Source organism: Humulus lupulus, chromosome 1 (genome assembly GCF_963169125.1).
Source record: "Humulus lupulus chromosome 1, drHumLupu1.1, whole genome shotgun sequence".
Lineage (NCBI taxonomy): Eukaryota > Viridiplantae > Streptophyta > Magnoliopsida > Rosales > Cannabaceae > Humulus > Humulus lupulus.
Genome location: NC_084793.1, coordinates 299,657,305 through 299,673,669, shown reverse-complemented (window position 1 = coordinate 299,673,669; position 16,365 = coordinate 299,657,305). Strand labels below are relative to the sequence as shown.

The window sequence follows — 16,365 nt, the reverse complement described above, 5'->3', positions numbered from 1 at the left end:
GCAAAAAATACCAACAAACAACAGATCCAACATCTAAACAGCATTCTAAATCATAAAAACAACCAACAACAACAAGAATCAAAGAAAATCACTTACTCATGTGTATCTTTCTTGCAAGATTTTAGAGAGGAAAGGTATGAGATTTTGTTATAAGAGGGGTATTTTTGGTATTAAATGAAAGATGAGCATTTGTATCAACTTTGGTTCAAATTTTAATTATTAAGCTAATGTAAGCATGATTTATCAAATTTCGCTAATGGTATTGCCTTAAGATTGATAGGAACTTTCTAAAGTATTGAAGCTATGGTGTTCTTTTTTGTGATATAGCTTATTTTTCCTAATTTTCACATCCAAACAGGAAAAAGAAACAACTTAGAGGAAGAAAAACACTAAAGAAAATAAATAATATCTGAAGGTAACAATAATCACTCTTAATGAAGTGATGTGTGTTTCTTTATTTTGTAGCTTGTTTTTTTTTCTCATTTTTTACAAGAAACAATGAAATAAAATCCCTTTTTTTAATAAAAATGATAACAGAATAAACAATAAATAACATACATAAAGTGAGGAAATAATATTTATTACCTTAAAATTGATAGAATATTTGCAATCTTTGTGTTCTGATTTATGCCATTGTTTTTCATCTTCTTCAGTAATAACGAGATGAAATATAAAAGCATGAAGCATAAGACACTACTGAAAATATAAGTATGTGTAGGTGGTAGATTTTCTAAACTAAGTGTCATAATGTGCCATTTTTGGTTAATTAAAAAACATAGTTATCTTTCCACGTAGGTGTGTCTGTTTAAGTGGCTGCACAAATATCTGACCATAATATCATCTATAATTATTTCAGGATATTTTTATGGTGTCCAAAAAGTAATATGTTATTTTTTTAGGGATATTTGCGGCAATAATGCTTATGTAGTTCATTTTGTGGCATTTAAATGTTTATGTAAAAAAATTGGCGGCAATAATGCCTACCGTTACGAATTTAGAGTAGACATTGGTCCTTGGCCGTTAAGTTTGAACAAGGGCCAACGTGACGACTCCTGATTGGCTCAATTATTTTTTTAAATAATTTAAAAATTAATTAAAAAACTAAATCTAATTAAAAAATATTTTAATTTTTAAATAAATTAAAATAAAATATAAACATTAGATTTAAAAATTATTAAATATAAGCAATAAATCTTTTCACTTTTAACTAATTAAAATTCAAACATCTAAGAAAAAAAAACCAAAACATGAACAAAAACCAAAACTAAATAAAAAAAACACCAACAATATCAAAATATTCATAAACACCAAATTGAACACTTAAGCTACTCCCGACTGTTCATCCCGAAAAGAAAATGTTCATCATAAGCTCTCCAAAACCCAAAAATCCAATCTAACAAATCGTCAAAAATAAAAAATTAAAACCCAAAAATCAAACACAAATCAATAACACCCATAAAATTTGTAAACCCATTAGCCAGTAGCATCCAAACAAAAAATGCCTATACACATTAACTTGTAAAACCATCCACTAAGCAAAATGCAAATACCCAAAAGTCTAATCTAAACAATTCGTAAACCAAATATGTGTAAACTCCTTTAACCAATCATCAATCCTATTATCAAGAAGTTGAAGTTAAGATTTGTTCTACCTAGAAGTCGAATTTGTCGTCGAGATCTGCCCAGAAGTCGAAGTCGTCGTCCCTCAAAGCTCCACCCAGAAGACGTTGAGATCTGCCCAGAAGTCGAAGTCGTCGTCCCTCAAAGCTCCACCCAGAAGTCGTCGAGATCTGCCCAGTAGTCAAAGTCGTCGTCCCTCAAAGCTCCACCCAGAAGTCGTCGAGATCTGCCCAGTAGTCAAAGACGTTGTCGAGATTTGCCCATATGTTGAAGTCGCCATTGAGATCTGCCCAGAGGTCTTCGTCCTTCAAAGCTCCGCTTAGAAGTCGAACTCGTCTGCCATAGGCCTTTCCGTCGAGATCTGCTGCTGCTGAAGAAAAAGAAGGACGGGGGAAGAAGAAGGATGGGGTCTTTGCACGGTTGGGGGGAGAGAGAAAGCAAGAGGTTGAAGATGAACCCTTTTTTTTTTTTTTTTTAGATTTAGTTTTTAAGAATTTTTTAGTTAAAATTTGAGATTTTAAATTTTTTATTAGTTATTAAAATTTATGTTTTTACTTTTCTAATAGATTTATTTTATTTTATTGAATTTATTTATTATTGTAAATTAATTAGATTTTTAAAAATAATTTTTAATATATTTAGTAAATAAAAAAAATGGACCAATCAGGTGTTGTCACATGGCTGCCACATTGGCCCTTGTTCAAACTTAACGGCCAAGGACCAACGTCTGCTCTAAATTCATAACGGTAGGCATTATTGCCGCCAAAATTTTTACATAAACATTTAAGTGCAACAAAATGAACTATATAGACATTATTGCCGCAAATATCCCTTTTTGTTATACTTATAATTGTTCTAAGTTACTTTTATAGTATTTTACAATATTATTTTTCGTTCGCTTTTGTACTATTTTTATAAATTGCAAAGTACAATATTATTTTATGTTACTTTTTTTTTGTTATTTTTATCATTACAAAGTAATAGGTTACTTATTTTTATTTTTTCCAGGTACAATCTGCTACATAATTAATTATAAACACAGCAAAATCTAAAGCATTTAGAAAAGGCATCAAGGAAAGCATATGATGCTTTGGCTTGCTAAGTGGTTGCACTACCTTCTACCTTCCACCCTCTTAATTTATCATTGAGGCCAATGTGGGGCAGGTGTGGTTTGGAAAAATACTCAAACTGCATAAACAGTGTAGTCTAATAAATTGACAAAAAAAACTGCACTGCAAACACATACAAGTGTTTCCTTCAAAAAAAAAAAAACACATACAAGTGTAAAGCTATTAAAAATTTAAAATTAGTCCAAGCTCAATTACTCTGTAAAGAACAAAATTAAAAAAGACAAAGATAATAAGGAATCTTTTGGGAATATTCTAATTTTCTATGCTTTAATTCTTAGTATAGACACATGCCATTTTCAATACATCTTCACATCTCATGACAGTTTCAATTCTCCTCATCTCCCTGTCTTGTTCTCACCTTATGAGGAATTATTACATGAACACAAAGAAGTTCCATTATATAATACTAAAAGCTACAGTGGTCACGTAAAATAAACTGAGTACACACCAATGCTAAAAAAAATCATATTTAACTTGAGACCCTTGGCATTTTAACTCATCAGAAACAGCAACTCGGACAATCGAAACATGAAATGAAATCTCAGTTCCATTATGGAGCTCGAAAACACAGACATCGTCCAACTTCAAATCATTGTCCGCCATGAATTCTTTCCAACCACTACATATTACAGCTACAGGTTTCCCAGTTATATAGTTCTTCCTCCTCCTGAATTGAGCAGACCAACAACTACCACTTGGAATGGAAAGAATGACAGTACCTTCATTCTCAATGTGTTTGTCAGCTAAGTCTAATGGTACACACTGCCAAGAAAAGAAGATAATTTGATGTAAAGACAAATGATTACATGTTTCTTCTTGCAAAGGTTAATTCTTACAAATAAGAGGACTTTTCTTTTAAGTGCATATATGACTTGGAATGCTGTGTTTGGCTGCTTTGGCATTGGTCAGATTTCTTGTCTAATAGAGAACTTAGTTCTCATCTGGGAAATAAGATTTACACAAAACTGAGCGCTTGGGAATTAATTTTTTGTAATCATTATTGTACTGCGAGAGAGAGGGAGATAGATCAAACCTGAGTGGAGAAATAGTGTTCCGGTGAAAGTTTTAATTTTTAAATTACTGTCTGTACAAGTGAGTTTGTGGGGTTATTTTCATCTGTTTTTCTGTGTAACCTTGAGATTTTCATCTCTGTTATAGTGAAAAGAGTTTGTGGGAGAACTTAAACTGGAAGTAGATCAATCTAGGATCGAAACAGTATAAAATTTGTTGTGGTACTTTGTGTTCTTAACTTTGCTGTTGTTCAGTTTAGCTGATTGGTTTTTAATAGATTTTGTGTAAATTTTACAACACTTCTCAATTAGAGTAAATAGCAGCTCATTTAGGCTATAAAAAAACTTACCACATGCCACTTATTTGATGGTTGAATGACTATCTTGAAGAAAGGTTTTTCACTTTCCAAAGCAGCATTTTCAAGAATTTTAACTCTCTCATCAAAAGTCGGGGAAAGTTGCTTTCCAACCATCGGTGGCTCTGAACTCTGACTTGAATTGCATTCGTTTACTTGTTTTGCAGGAGAACAATTGTCAAAGCTAGGGGATCCTGATTCATAATGAGCTAAAAAAGAACACAAGAAATGAACAAGGGATTAAGTTTTCTTAAAAAAAAAATTAAGTATGCAATCAGGGAAACAAATAGATTAGGTAGCCAAAAGAATAAGACCCATTGCTTACCTGGGGACATAGAACCTTTTGAGCTTCTTCCAACACCTAATATTACAACTTCAAATGAAACATTTACTGCCTTAAGCATGACAAACACACAGACATCACCCACTTTCAAATTATTGTCCTGAGCAAATAATAACCAACCAGTTTCGAACCTTGGTGTTGCCTTCTTATGCTCTCCAAAACTGTACTTCACAGGCCAAGTTTTCTTCTCATTTGGAACTTTGAGGGTTACATCATAAAATCTGTTATTGAGATGAATCTTTGCAAATTGGTATGGTATGGCCTAAGCAACGCAAAAGGGAAATAAGGAAACTAATCTGATATGATAGCACAAAAAATTGTATATACGATTCGTTCTAAGGAAGCATATCTCTTCAAATCTATTCTTTCACAAACTTTATAACTCTTCTGCAAATAGTATTTAGTAAAATTTGTATTGATATAGCATAATAGAAAAATCACAAAACAGATCTTACCAAACGTCTACCAAGGATATAGTATGGTTGCATGACAACCTTGAAAAATGGGTGTTCAGATTTAAAATCACTAGTCCACTGAAGAGCTGCATTTTTTTCACTTGTATGCAATGCTTTCATAATTCTAGGAATCCCATATTTCGTCTTTCTTGGGGTGGTAGATTGATCTTGCTCACATTCAAACGGTGAATCAACATTTCCTGTATAAAATGAAACGTACATATCATAACGTAAATCATTTTACAAAGAATCTATAAATCATAATAAGAGTAATTTTCCAAGCCTTCTAATCTTGCTTAGAATTCTCTAAGCTCCCTTTAATCATTTAATTCTCAAATAAAATTATATTATTGTGAGTCTTCAACTTTTAAATGAGACAAGTTGCTTGAGTTTTACCTGTAGGACTTGTTCTCATTCTCTTAGGAGACCGAGAACATGGAGATTTTACTCCTGATGTGTGGCAATAGGAGATATCATCCAAGATTTCAATGCTGTCATCACTAACTTCCGTCTTGGGAACTTGGAGTTTCTCATCGATGTCATACTTATCAGAATGAGCAGAAGTAGAGGGATAATCTATCTCCACAGTAGTTTTATCAAATATGGCAGCATAAAGTTCAGAATTCCCATCATATCGAAAAGTTAACATATGACCTCTTTCTATAGAATAATGCTTCATAAATTCTGGCCAACCCTTTTGTAACCAAAACTGCCCATTGCAATTTTCTAACTTCATTTCCCATTTGGAACCACAAGGAAGTTTGACAGATACCGTTTCGGTTAAAGTTTCTCCACATTTCTTCACAAAATAATGTGGAACCCGCTGCCAAAAAATATATAATTTTCTTAAATAGCTAGGAAAATGATCTCCTAAATTGAGCTTAAATGTCAAAAATACATCAGCACTATCATTTCATTTGTTTACTAGCCTTATTAGTGTCTTCATTCTTCTAAATCCATTGCAAAAATAATAAATTCTCATCAGCAGAAAGTTAAAAGTATGCTCAAACTGGCCAATCTTTTTTGACAGAATAACCCCTTTTGTTTCTACAAAACAAAATGTCAACTACTTGAACAGTTCCTAAGTATTACTACTGATAACATTCAATGTTCAGTCAAATGGTCATAAATTTATTTATGTAAGTCAAAACCACCGATAATGTTGCTATCATAAAAAATGAAAAATCATAACAAAGTAAGGGTTATATACATTATTCTATGAGATAGAGAAAGCTATTCAAGCTTACAAGTTTGTTCTCTTCAAGAGTGTCTCTCAGAATTATCTTGAAAAAATGTGGATTCTTAGAAAAACATGTGGGTTTTTCACTGTCTTCCGGGGGTTCACTAGGCATCTTTTTCTTAGCTTCAAGAATCAAAAGCTTTAGCTTGAGACAAAAAGAAATCCAAATCCCAGTGCTCAGGTCAAGCGAGACTCTCCTTCCAGATGATTAAAGCGACCCCATGATCAAAGCTTCAAAAAAAAAAACTCAAAGTCATCTTTAATGGAAAAGGAAGTTACTTTCAGAGAAGAATGGCGATTACCAGGTTTCCCATTTGCACAGATGAAGCGTTATGAGGAAATGAGTTTCGTTTCTGGTAAATGAAAAACAGGGGAAGCTGTGTTGGACGTCTCTCTCTCTCCGGACTTTGGTAAAGAACTTGAGAAAGTGTCTTTGGTGTCAGATATTAGGTTTCCATTTTTTTTTTTTTTAAACGGATTAGGTTTCCATATTTAATTGTGGCGTTTTTGCCACAATTGTGGCGTTTTCTCTTTGTTTCCTTTTTGTAGAGTAACGTTTTTGCCGCCAAATATTTTCCATAGAGAGTTAAGTGTTACGAAATAAAATACTCATGGTTGGGTATTTACACTTGGTGGATTCTAAGAAACAAACTTGTATATCTCACTCCACTATGAAAGCAGAGTTTATAGCTCTAGCTGCTACCGGCAAAGAAGCCGAATGGTTCATGGATATTTTGATGGAGATACCTTTAATCATACGTAGAGAATGTATCCACTATATCGATACTTTGTAATAGCAGCAACATTGGCTAGAGCATCCAACAGAGTGTATAATGGGAAGTCTAGACACATTAGTCTAAAATATGGAGATATAAGAGAATTAATTCAAAGATAAGTTATCTCAATATCCTATGTGAGAACAACTGAAAACTTGGCAGATCTTTTTACTAAGCCACTAACGAGATATTTAGTGGCTACCTCATCTCGAGGAATGAGACTTAAACTCGCTAAAGAGATTCACGATTGATGATAACATATATTAATACTAGTTACTTAACTAGTATTAAGTTTAATAGATAATAATAACAAATCAATCAAGTGAATATTAGTAGTACTCAAAATAGTCTCATACGAGATATGAGTAATTGTGAGTTACAAATTTAAGGGTTAAATCCGAGAGGTTTTCTAATAGAACTCAATCTTTTAGTCAAAGTTTTTTTAACTAATATTACAAATAATTCACCAAACTAACAATTCAAAACAAAAACAAAATAATTATACCAAACAATTGTGTTATTATATTCAATTTTTTCAATCAAAATTAGATTTAGAGATCTATTTAAATTATTATAAAATACAAGGTCCAAAAAAAAATTTAAACACATGGTTCAAACAAATAGTGAAACAAAACACAGAGTCAAAAATGTATATATTTTTTTTCTTTTTGAACGGAAGGATTAATTTCATTATTAAGTACATACATATATATATGGACATATGTTATTAGTGAATTCTCAATTCCTTTGTCTGCCCGCACTTCAATTCCTTTATCTTAATCCTCCTACTAATGTGACCAATATATATATATAAATATATATATATATATATATATAAATATCTCATTTTTTATATTTTAGGCTACACAACCTTATTTATTCTTCTTCTTTACTAATGTTGTTTTTGTTTTCTTGATATTTCTATTTTGTAGGGTGTTTCTTAGCTATACAAGCAGATTGTGTGGTATTGGATTGAATTCTATCCCTAGGACTTTTGATACATATTGTTGAAACATATTATTTAGTAGTTGTGTCTTCTTTTGCTAAGAAAGTTACATTTTTTAATGACATTGAGTCTTTGTTAGAAAATATAACAAATAAGTTATCCAAAAAATTAAGAGTGTCCCTAATTCATGTTTGTCATTTAGCCAATGTGACTGCTTATGGATTAAATGTGCATGCTTTTATGATGGATAAACAACATGTTTGTTTATAAGATATCCCTCATTTTCTTCGAGATGTTTAGCTTTTGTTATTATGTTATTATCGATGAAGTTATCATTGCTCCATCAGCAAAAAATATATATATAAATGGTAAATACTCATTTGGTACACTGTGTTTTATCAAAATACAAATTTGGTATACTCTATGTTTTCAACAATGCTCATTTGATACCATGTAATTTGAAATTGCGCATATTTGGTACCCTAGACTCAAATATGAACAATAATATTTTATCAATAGGACTAAACTACCCTCAATTATATGAGTTTCAAATTCAAATTTAATTACTTAATTACATATAACTTAGGGTAGTTTGATCATATTTATCAAATTTTATTGATCAAATTTGAGTATAGAGTACTAAATATGTACAATATTAAATTACAGGGTACCAGATGAACATTATTGAAAATATATGGTACCAAGTGAGGGTGAACATTTGATCTGAAAAACCTGACCATGGTAGAATGGTTTGACAAAACATGTCCTTAGGCTAGACGATGAGTTTTGTTGGTTGGAGGAAATTCCTCCTTCAATTTATACTATTTTTCCGATACAATCTGAATAGTAATAAATATTATTCCAAAAAAAAAAAAACCATCGTAGTGAGGGAATGAGAGATAGACCGAGCATTAATGGGAAATATGCTCAAAAAAGAAGTTAGTAATATGGAAGAGAGAAAATCATGGGTGACTTATTGTACTTCCCTTTTTTTGACAAAATTGTAACTTCCCTTTTTTAATTTAAATTGAAAAAAGAAATAAACTTACCATTTTAAATTAATTTGGCTTAAAATTAAAAAATAATATAATGTCATAAAGTTTGAAAATCGTAACAAAATTTCTAAAACTAATAACGAAATTGTACTAAAAACTGAAATAAAAAAAATTACTGTATAAGTGTACTAAAAATATTTTTTTGTATTAATAAGTGTAAATTTCCTCTTTTTTTTAATTTATAAAAAAAACACTAACAATCAAAATTATAAAACTACTACTACAAAAAAAATAAAAACCCTAACCAATCGACATATTAAAACTACATCATTTAAAAAAATGTTTAAAAATACATAATTTTAAATTCAAACAAATTATTTAAAGGGACGTTAAATAGAAAAATGTGAGTATAAATTGGAAAAAAAATATGTATTATATATATATGACAATTTTTTTATAGGAGCTTCACTTTAAGCTCTATCAGTGGGCTCTCAGTGTTCTTAACCCGTGAACAGTTTTTAGCGCGATTTTTTTTATGACTGTGTATATTGTAGCTATTTAAAACATCTTGCAAATTTTCAGAAAATTCTAAATAATATACAGTACCGAAAGCTAAGTGAAACATGTTACAATGACTAATTTTTTTATGCGCGTGGAAAGTAACATGTTTAAACCTAGTTTTCGGTGTTGTAAACTATTCGAAATTTTTTGAAATTTGCAAGATGCTCTAAACAATTACAATATATACGGTCATACAAAAAAATTGTACCAAAAACTGTTCACAGGTTGAGAACACTGAAAAGTCCCACCGATAGGGTTTAAAGTAAAGCCCCTATAGGAGAATTGTCCAACATATATAAAAATAGGTGTCCTAATCAAATTTTTGCCGTACAAATATAATGGCCATTTTTCAAATCATAATATCTCCAATATTAAAATTGGGTTAGCAAGTGCTATAAACGGCAACAGATTTTAAAAACGGCGATATTCCACAGAAACGACACAATCTACGAAGAAAATAAGAATAAGATTGGCCCAAAGTGGACAGAGTATCGTAAGAAACGACAACTTCAACTATAACGACAATAACGGAAAATTTTCTCTTATCTTATTAATATGAAAAATGGACAGGACGACAATATACAACAAGAGCAGCAATGCAAAACGACAACTCTTTAGTCACTTGTCTAGAGAAACGACAAAATGTGAAAATGAGATTAAAAGGTACTCCTTTACAAACGACAGCATACAACAAAAGTTAGACAAATGAGAATGATGCTGTTAAGGAATTACTTTTATGTAATTTATAAAAAGTAGAAAAGATGCTAATCAAACAATAAAAATGGTAATTTTGTATTAAAAACTAATTAAAACTCAGTAATATTAAGATACTTAAAATTACTTCAAAAAGCAGCATTACCATACACACACACACACATATATAGATATACATGTTATACACTCATTACATAGAACCATTGTAGCTGAATACTAAGGCTAAACTTGAAACATGTTCTATATTCATAGAAAACCCACTTAACATCTCATAGCACCACATCAACATGGTCCATAATCATGGATTCAACAGGTTCTGGTTCAGCTCAGACATACCAACCACTTCAATAAGGACTAAGTTACTCAATTTCAATCTTAACTGTCACATCTTTGTATGGCTTGCTTGCACCACTTGCATAGTTACTAGCTGAACACATCGAAAAAGTTGGTGTTTTTGGTAACTAAGCAAAATTAGATGAATCAACAAAACTGAATTTAAGTTGCATTAGATTTGTTCACATTCATAACTCACCTTGAGACCACTGGCAACATTCATATTCAGCGAATCGAACAATGGAAACTTCAAATGTGATCCGAACTCCATCAAGAAGCTCAAAAATGCAGACATCACCAACTTCTAAATTGTAACCCTTCACAAATTCTTGCCAACCATTGCAGACTCTAGCCCCACGATTCTTGACTTTTAGGGACCTCATTTTGAATTCGGCTGACCAATATTTGCCATTAGGACCCGAAAGAACGGCATCACCTTGATTCTTTATGTATTTCATGGCAAAGTTTAGTGGTACAAACTGCTCAAAAATGACAAGAATGAAAACTATTAGATTTAGAAAAAAATTTCACATGTTTCTTTTCTTTCTACTTTACCAATGAAATGTACTATGAAGCTCACAAGTTGGTCTCTCCTAGAATCAACATGTGATGGCTGCATAAGAATCTTAAAGAAAGGTTTCTCAGATTCAAAGGGAACTCTTTCAAGAATTCTAGCTCTTTGACTAGAAGTCAAGCGATATTGGCTTGTTTTCTGAGTAGTAGACATATACATCCACTTCTTTTTGATAATCCTCTTGAATTACTCCACCTTCATGAGCTGAAAACAAATAACAAAGCAGAAATACATAAATGGGTAAAAGAGAAAAACATGTTGTCATGAGGGGAATTGAACACAATAGAGTTAAGAATCATCTTCAACAACTTCCTCCTCGGGTGCTCACTCAGAGTTCCCAAATCAATGTAAGACTCATCAAAATCAACAGGGATAAAAAGGATAAACTTATGTCAACAGTACTTGTATAATGTAGCATCATGAAATCCAGAACTAAAATTATTTATCATAAATGATATATACCCTTTTGGCTAGGTAATAGCTTAAAGACTTTTCACATGTCTAAACACATCTTACTTAGGAACATGATAAATGTATATAACTATCCAAATTATAAGGGGGAAAAGAAGAATATACTAAGATTACTTTGAATAACTTTATAGGGAGTGGATCTTCAAGCTTTTTGAAGGCCTAACTCACACTAGACATTCTTTTTCTCATTTGACCTTTATTCTGTCACCAACAATGATAAAGTGACCAAGTTCAGATGAAAATCACATTGCATCTTCGAATATAAGTATACACAGACAACATTCCTACCACTAACCAGTAACTTTTGGTCTAGAATGACTGAGGTTTTTACTACTGATACAAAAACTAGTGGGTTCTTATAAGCTTGACCAATTGAAGAGTATTTTGAAGAAAATGAGGAGACCCAGATAAAAATGTGGAATGGTTACTCTCTACATGGGTCACAAGAGGAACTTGATAGCATAAAAAGGTTAGAAAAATGCAGCCAAACCACAGTAGATAAATGGGTAAATAAATCTAAAAGATCCAAAAGGGTTTTTTGTTTTTGTAATTCAAAAAAAAAAAGAAAAAAAACCTATGATTCAAGCTTCATGAAAATTCAAACAAAAACAAGAACAAGTAATCTTTAATGTTGAAATGGATATACCCTTTTACTGCTTCTGTAGATAGCTCGTCGAAAGTCAGGGCCACCACCCACCTACCTGGTCACCACCACCATCAAGCTTTTTTCCTATAGAGAAGCCATTGAAATAGACACAGTGGAGGTGTGTGGAGAAGTAGCATATAAAATCTGTCAGGAAATGGTTTGACTGTTTCGGTAAAAATCAGAAAAAGGAGTCAAACTAGGTACACCACGATACAACAATATATGTACGAATAATCATGAAGAGCATTATAGTACACTTGGCTATGATTCATGAATGCACGTTCATTGATTGGATCCTTTAAAATTATGCACTTCTTTTAATAATTTTTTTTTTTTTTGAACTTTTAACATTTTGCATATCCATGATAGAAAAAAAAAAAGTGGATTTTTCTAAAATTTCAGTCGTGGATAGAGTATTGTTATAACTATTATTAACTAAGGCGTGTCCACACCGTATAATAAGGCATAATAATAGTTCAGTTTTATTGATTTAAATAGTTGAATTCATTTTTAAATTTATCTTATAACAATATTTTGTTGGAATCAATAAACTTTTTGTCACAATCTAGTCATCTTATCTAAATTTTAGCATAAAGTTTTTAGTATATATTTCTTATAAAAGTAATAAAAGTTCTACATGCTAGTCCTCTTATTTTTCACTGAAAAAGAGTAATGTTATAGAGCATCTTGTTTAATATTACTTATTTTAAGAGCACTTTCAATGAATCATCTACTCCATTTTTTAAAATATATCCTCAAAACACACATTTTTCTATTTTACTTTTAAATTTTACATTATACCATACATTATATTATTTATATATTTCTCTACATCATTTAAATATTATATCTTTAAACATATTTTATTAATTAAAGTAAAATAAAATAATTGAAAAAGAAAAAAGAAATAATAAATATATACTGAGAGAGAAAAAACTTATAAAGACAAATAATAATATTAAAATATTATATAAAGATATGTAAATGTTATGTAAACGTACATATGGATTAATTGGAGTTTGTGCATAGCTATTATAAATATATGTATAAAGGAGTTGATGGAAGATGTTTTTGTGAGTTTTAGCTAAATATTATAGAGAAAGTGTATTACAAAATACATCACCAAAACATATTTTTTTACAATTTGCCTCAAACGTTTATATTATACCATACACCAACTTTTTTATTTTTTATCTACATCATTTAAATATTATATTTTAAAAAAAATATTTTATTCATTTTAAGAAATAAAATAATTAAATATAATAATATCACACTCATATATATATATATATACAAAAGTTTATAAAAAAAATAATAAATATTTATAGCTTGATGAATAGTATTTCACTACATATAAAGAAATACTATTCATTTAGGTAAAAAAAATATAAGTTTACATCACCTATTGAAAAACTATTTAACTATTTTTTTTTCTATATTATAAATAATTAGACATTTTAGTTCCTCTATTGAAAGTGCTCTAAGTGGTGTAATTTTGTATCGAGTTTCGTTTAATCTATTAACTTGTACTAATAACTCGTTTAATCTATTAACTTGTACTAATAACTCATGTAATGTAAGGTGTCGTTGAAAATGATTAATGTCGTTAGTAATTATAAAAACAAAATAGCATTAGAAGTGTACTGGCACACAATTTGATGCAATTTTCATTATTTTCAAATTCATAGATTTTGTGAATTTGGGAAAATTCAAAACTAAACACTGGTTGTAAAACCAAATTGCATCACAACTTTATGATGTGATTTAGTGTAATTTTCACCATGGTTTGAACTTAGATTTTAATATCAAATTAAACTTTTTTTAAATTCAAAGAACACTTTTTGAAATAAGTTATTATATGTGTTGTATTATTAAAGTTGACTAATTAGAAAGAAGAAATATTTGCAGTTAAAGTATTTAAGTTATTACGTCTATAATACTTAAGTACCCAAATTATTTTTTTGATAGTAAAAGTATCTTCCGTACATATTTTGGTGGAGTACTTTCACAACAGTTGAAATAGTCTTGAGTATGTGCTACAAACCTAATAATTAGCATTTTGCCACAGATATCTCTACAAATAAACTTTGAAAACGTCCCACATGCAAGGAAAATAAAAATAAAAAGATAATACTTAACCTATATATAAAAAAATTGTATTAATTATTTATAATTAAATGAATAAAATATTTTTTTAACTTTTATTAATATGATATAATAAATTAATCAAATGGATTCTAAATTTAGAATGATATAATTGGTCCAAACTAGAGGATTAGCTTGAAGACATGTTAGAAGTTGACTAGTATATATTGTTTGAATTTGATATTATATCTTTTTTATAAAAAAAAAAAAGTGAAATATAATTTGGGTTTAGTCTTTCAATTATAAACTTAGTTTGTTGTTATGATTAAAAAATATATATTTTGATTTTTTTTTTGTGAAGATTGTTTCGTATATAGTCTTTTTTACTCTACCCATACAACATGTTCCTTATATCATATTATAAGGAACGTGTTGTATGGGTAGGGTCTACCTCTCTCCATCTCTCCTCTCACTTGCATCTGCCACGTGGCGAAGCCACCACATGCCACGCGTCCACGACTTAGCCACCCAGACCCACCTGCGACCCGGATTCGCGCCCAGCCTCCTCTACCCGAACCCGCTTCTGTGACCCAGCCTAGCTCCACCTAGGCCTCTCCCTTCTCGTTCAACTCAACCCAAGCCCAATCTGCCTCTCCCTTCTCCTTCAGCAGCCCAATCACAATTGCTGCTATTTTCTACTCATTTTTAGACTTTTGCAATCCCATCAATCCCTTATTTTACTCACACTCAAGCTTCATGCAAAGAAATAAATCCAAAAATAACCATAATAACACTATAAATAATAATATTAATAATATAATTTGGTTTTAAATAATCAGATTTTATTATTTATAACCCCAATTGTATTTCTATTTTGCATTTTAATATCTTTTGAGACTCTATAAATAGGAGTTCATTTAATTAGTTTTGTATGCAATTTTTAGGTAGCAAAACTCTACCAAATTTTAGTCTCACTTTTCATCTTTTCTCTCAAATTTTTTTATGAGAATGTGTAGCATAATAAGATAACCTTCTTAAAGAGGTTAGGATAATATTATATGTACTATGACTTTATTTGATATTTTTGATTCACTATGTGCTTCAAGTTTATATATTTAAGTGATTTATTTTCTTTCATCTCTATTTCTTCATCTTGTAATCTTTATTTATGTTTACTAATAGTATATAGATTTTGTCAAGCATTTTCTATGTATTATCAAATTAGTAAAATTAATATAGATAGTATATTTATCATTTTCTCCATCTCATTCATATATATTTACTTTTGCTAAATCTATATAGAATTAGTCATGCTCTTTCTATGTATTTTATAAATATTTAAAATAATATTTGTGTTAGGTTTTATGTCCAATCTTTTATTGCATTATTGTGGTATAGTGTCATTTTTAGATTTCTCATAAGATTTATCTCATCATTCTATGGTAAATAATATTAATCACTTCAATACATTTTGTGAAATATATTTGTGCTTTAATGTTAAATCTTTCAAATGAATAGTTGGGATGTGAACTATTCATTTGCGTAATTTTTGTGCATAAAAAATCAAAATAAAAAAGTATGCATATATGTGACTCTTGCTCCTTCCTACTTGTTACCTTTTGTTACATCACACTTTTATCCTATCTTTATTTATAATCTTTAAATCTCATAAACACAAAAATATAACTTGTTTTAATTTTCTCACATTAATTATCTCTAAACTTTATTTATTGATTAACTCTATTTCTTTGCCTTCTTGTGGAATCAATCGCCTAATCTATACTACAACCACCACTTAGTGGAAGTCAAGTTTGGGCATTAATAAAATTTTGTCGTTGTTTCCAGTGAGGTAATAGTGAAAAAAAGTTAAAAAAAGTTTTTCAATAAATTTTGTAAAAGAGGTAAGTAATTCTATCATTTTGTTTTTGTGTATATTTCTCTAGGATTTTTTTAAAATTTATCTTATTTACTCTTAAAAAAAGTAAAAAAAAAATTATTATTTTATTGTTCGTTTTTAGTTAGTTTTATGTCATTGTTGTGCTTGAAAAAAAATTGCTACCCTTTCTTTTCTAAGATTTGTTAGTTTTATTTTGTTATTATTTTTCTT

The 16,365-nt window shown here is 29.9% G+C and overlaps 2 protein-coding genes across 3 annotated transcripts; both read right to left on the bottom strand.

Annotated features, from left to right (window-relative positions):
- Positions 1–2,977: 2,977 nt before the first annotated feature.
- Positions 2,978–6,620, bottom strand: LOC133811850 (B3 domain-containing transcription factor VRN1-like). Its single transcript, XM_062246226.1, has 7 exons — positions 6,457–6,620; positions 6,162–6,385; positions 5,311–5,737; positions 4,915–5,114; positions 4,442–4,721; positions 4,111–4,325; positions 2,978–3,512 (listed from the first exon to the last, which is right to left on the bottom strand). Exons 2-7 carry the CDS (start codon positions 6,264–6,266, stop codon positions 3,204–3,206), a joined length of 1,536 nt encoding a protein of 511 aa, XP_062102210.1. The 5' UTR covers positions 6,267–6,385; positions 6,457–6,620; the 3' UTR covers positions 2,978–3,203.
- Positions 6,621–10,203: 3,583 nt separating this feature from the next.
- Positions 10,204–12,366, bottom strand: LOC133779834 (B3 domain-containing protein LOC_Os12g40090-like). 2 transcript variants are annotated; one of them, XM_062219737.1, is made up of 4 exons: positions 12,171–12,366; positions 11,060–11,257; positions 10,679–10,958; positions 10,204–10,573 (listed from the first exon to the last, which is right to left on the bottom strand). In XM_062219737.1, the coding sequence occupies exons 2-4, from the start codon at positions 11,210–11,212 to the stop codon at positions 10,506–10,508; spliced, it is 501 nt and encodes a 166-aa protein (XP_062075721.1). In that variant the 5' UTR covers positions 11,213–11,257; positions 12,171–12,366; the 3' UTR covers positions 10,204–10,505. The 2 variants fall into 2 exon arrangements, with proteins under 2 accessions (XP_062075721.1, XP_062075725.1); XM_062219741.1 differs by lacking the exon at positions 12,171–12,366 and adding an exon at positions 11,639–12,084.
- Positions 12,367–16,365: the final 3,999 nt, after the last annotated feature.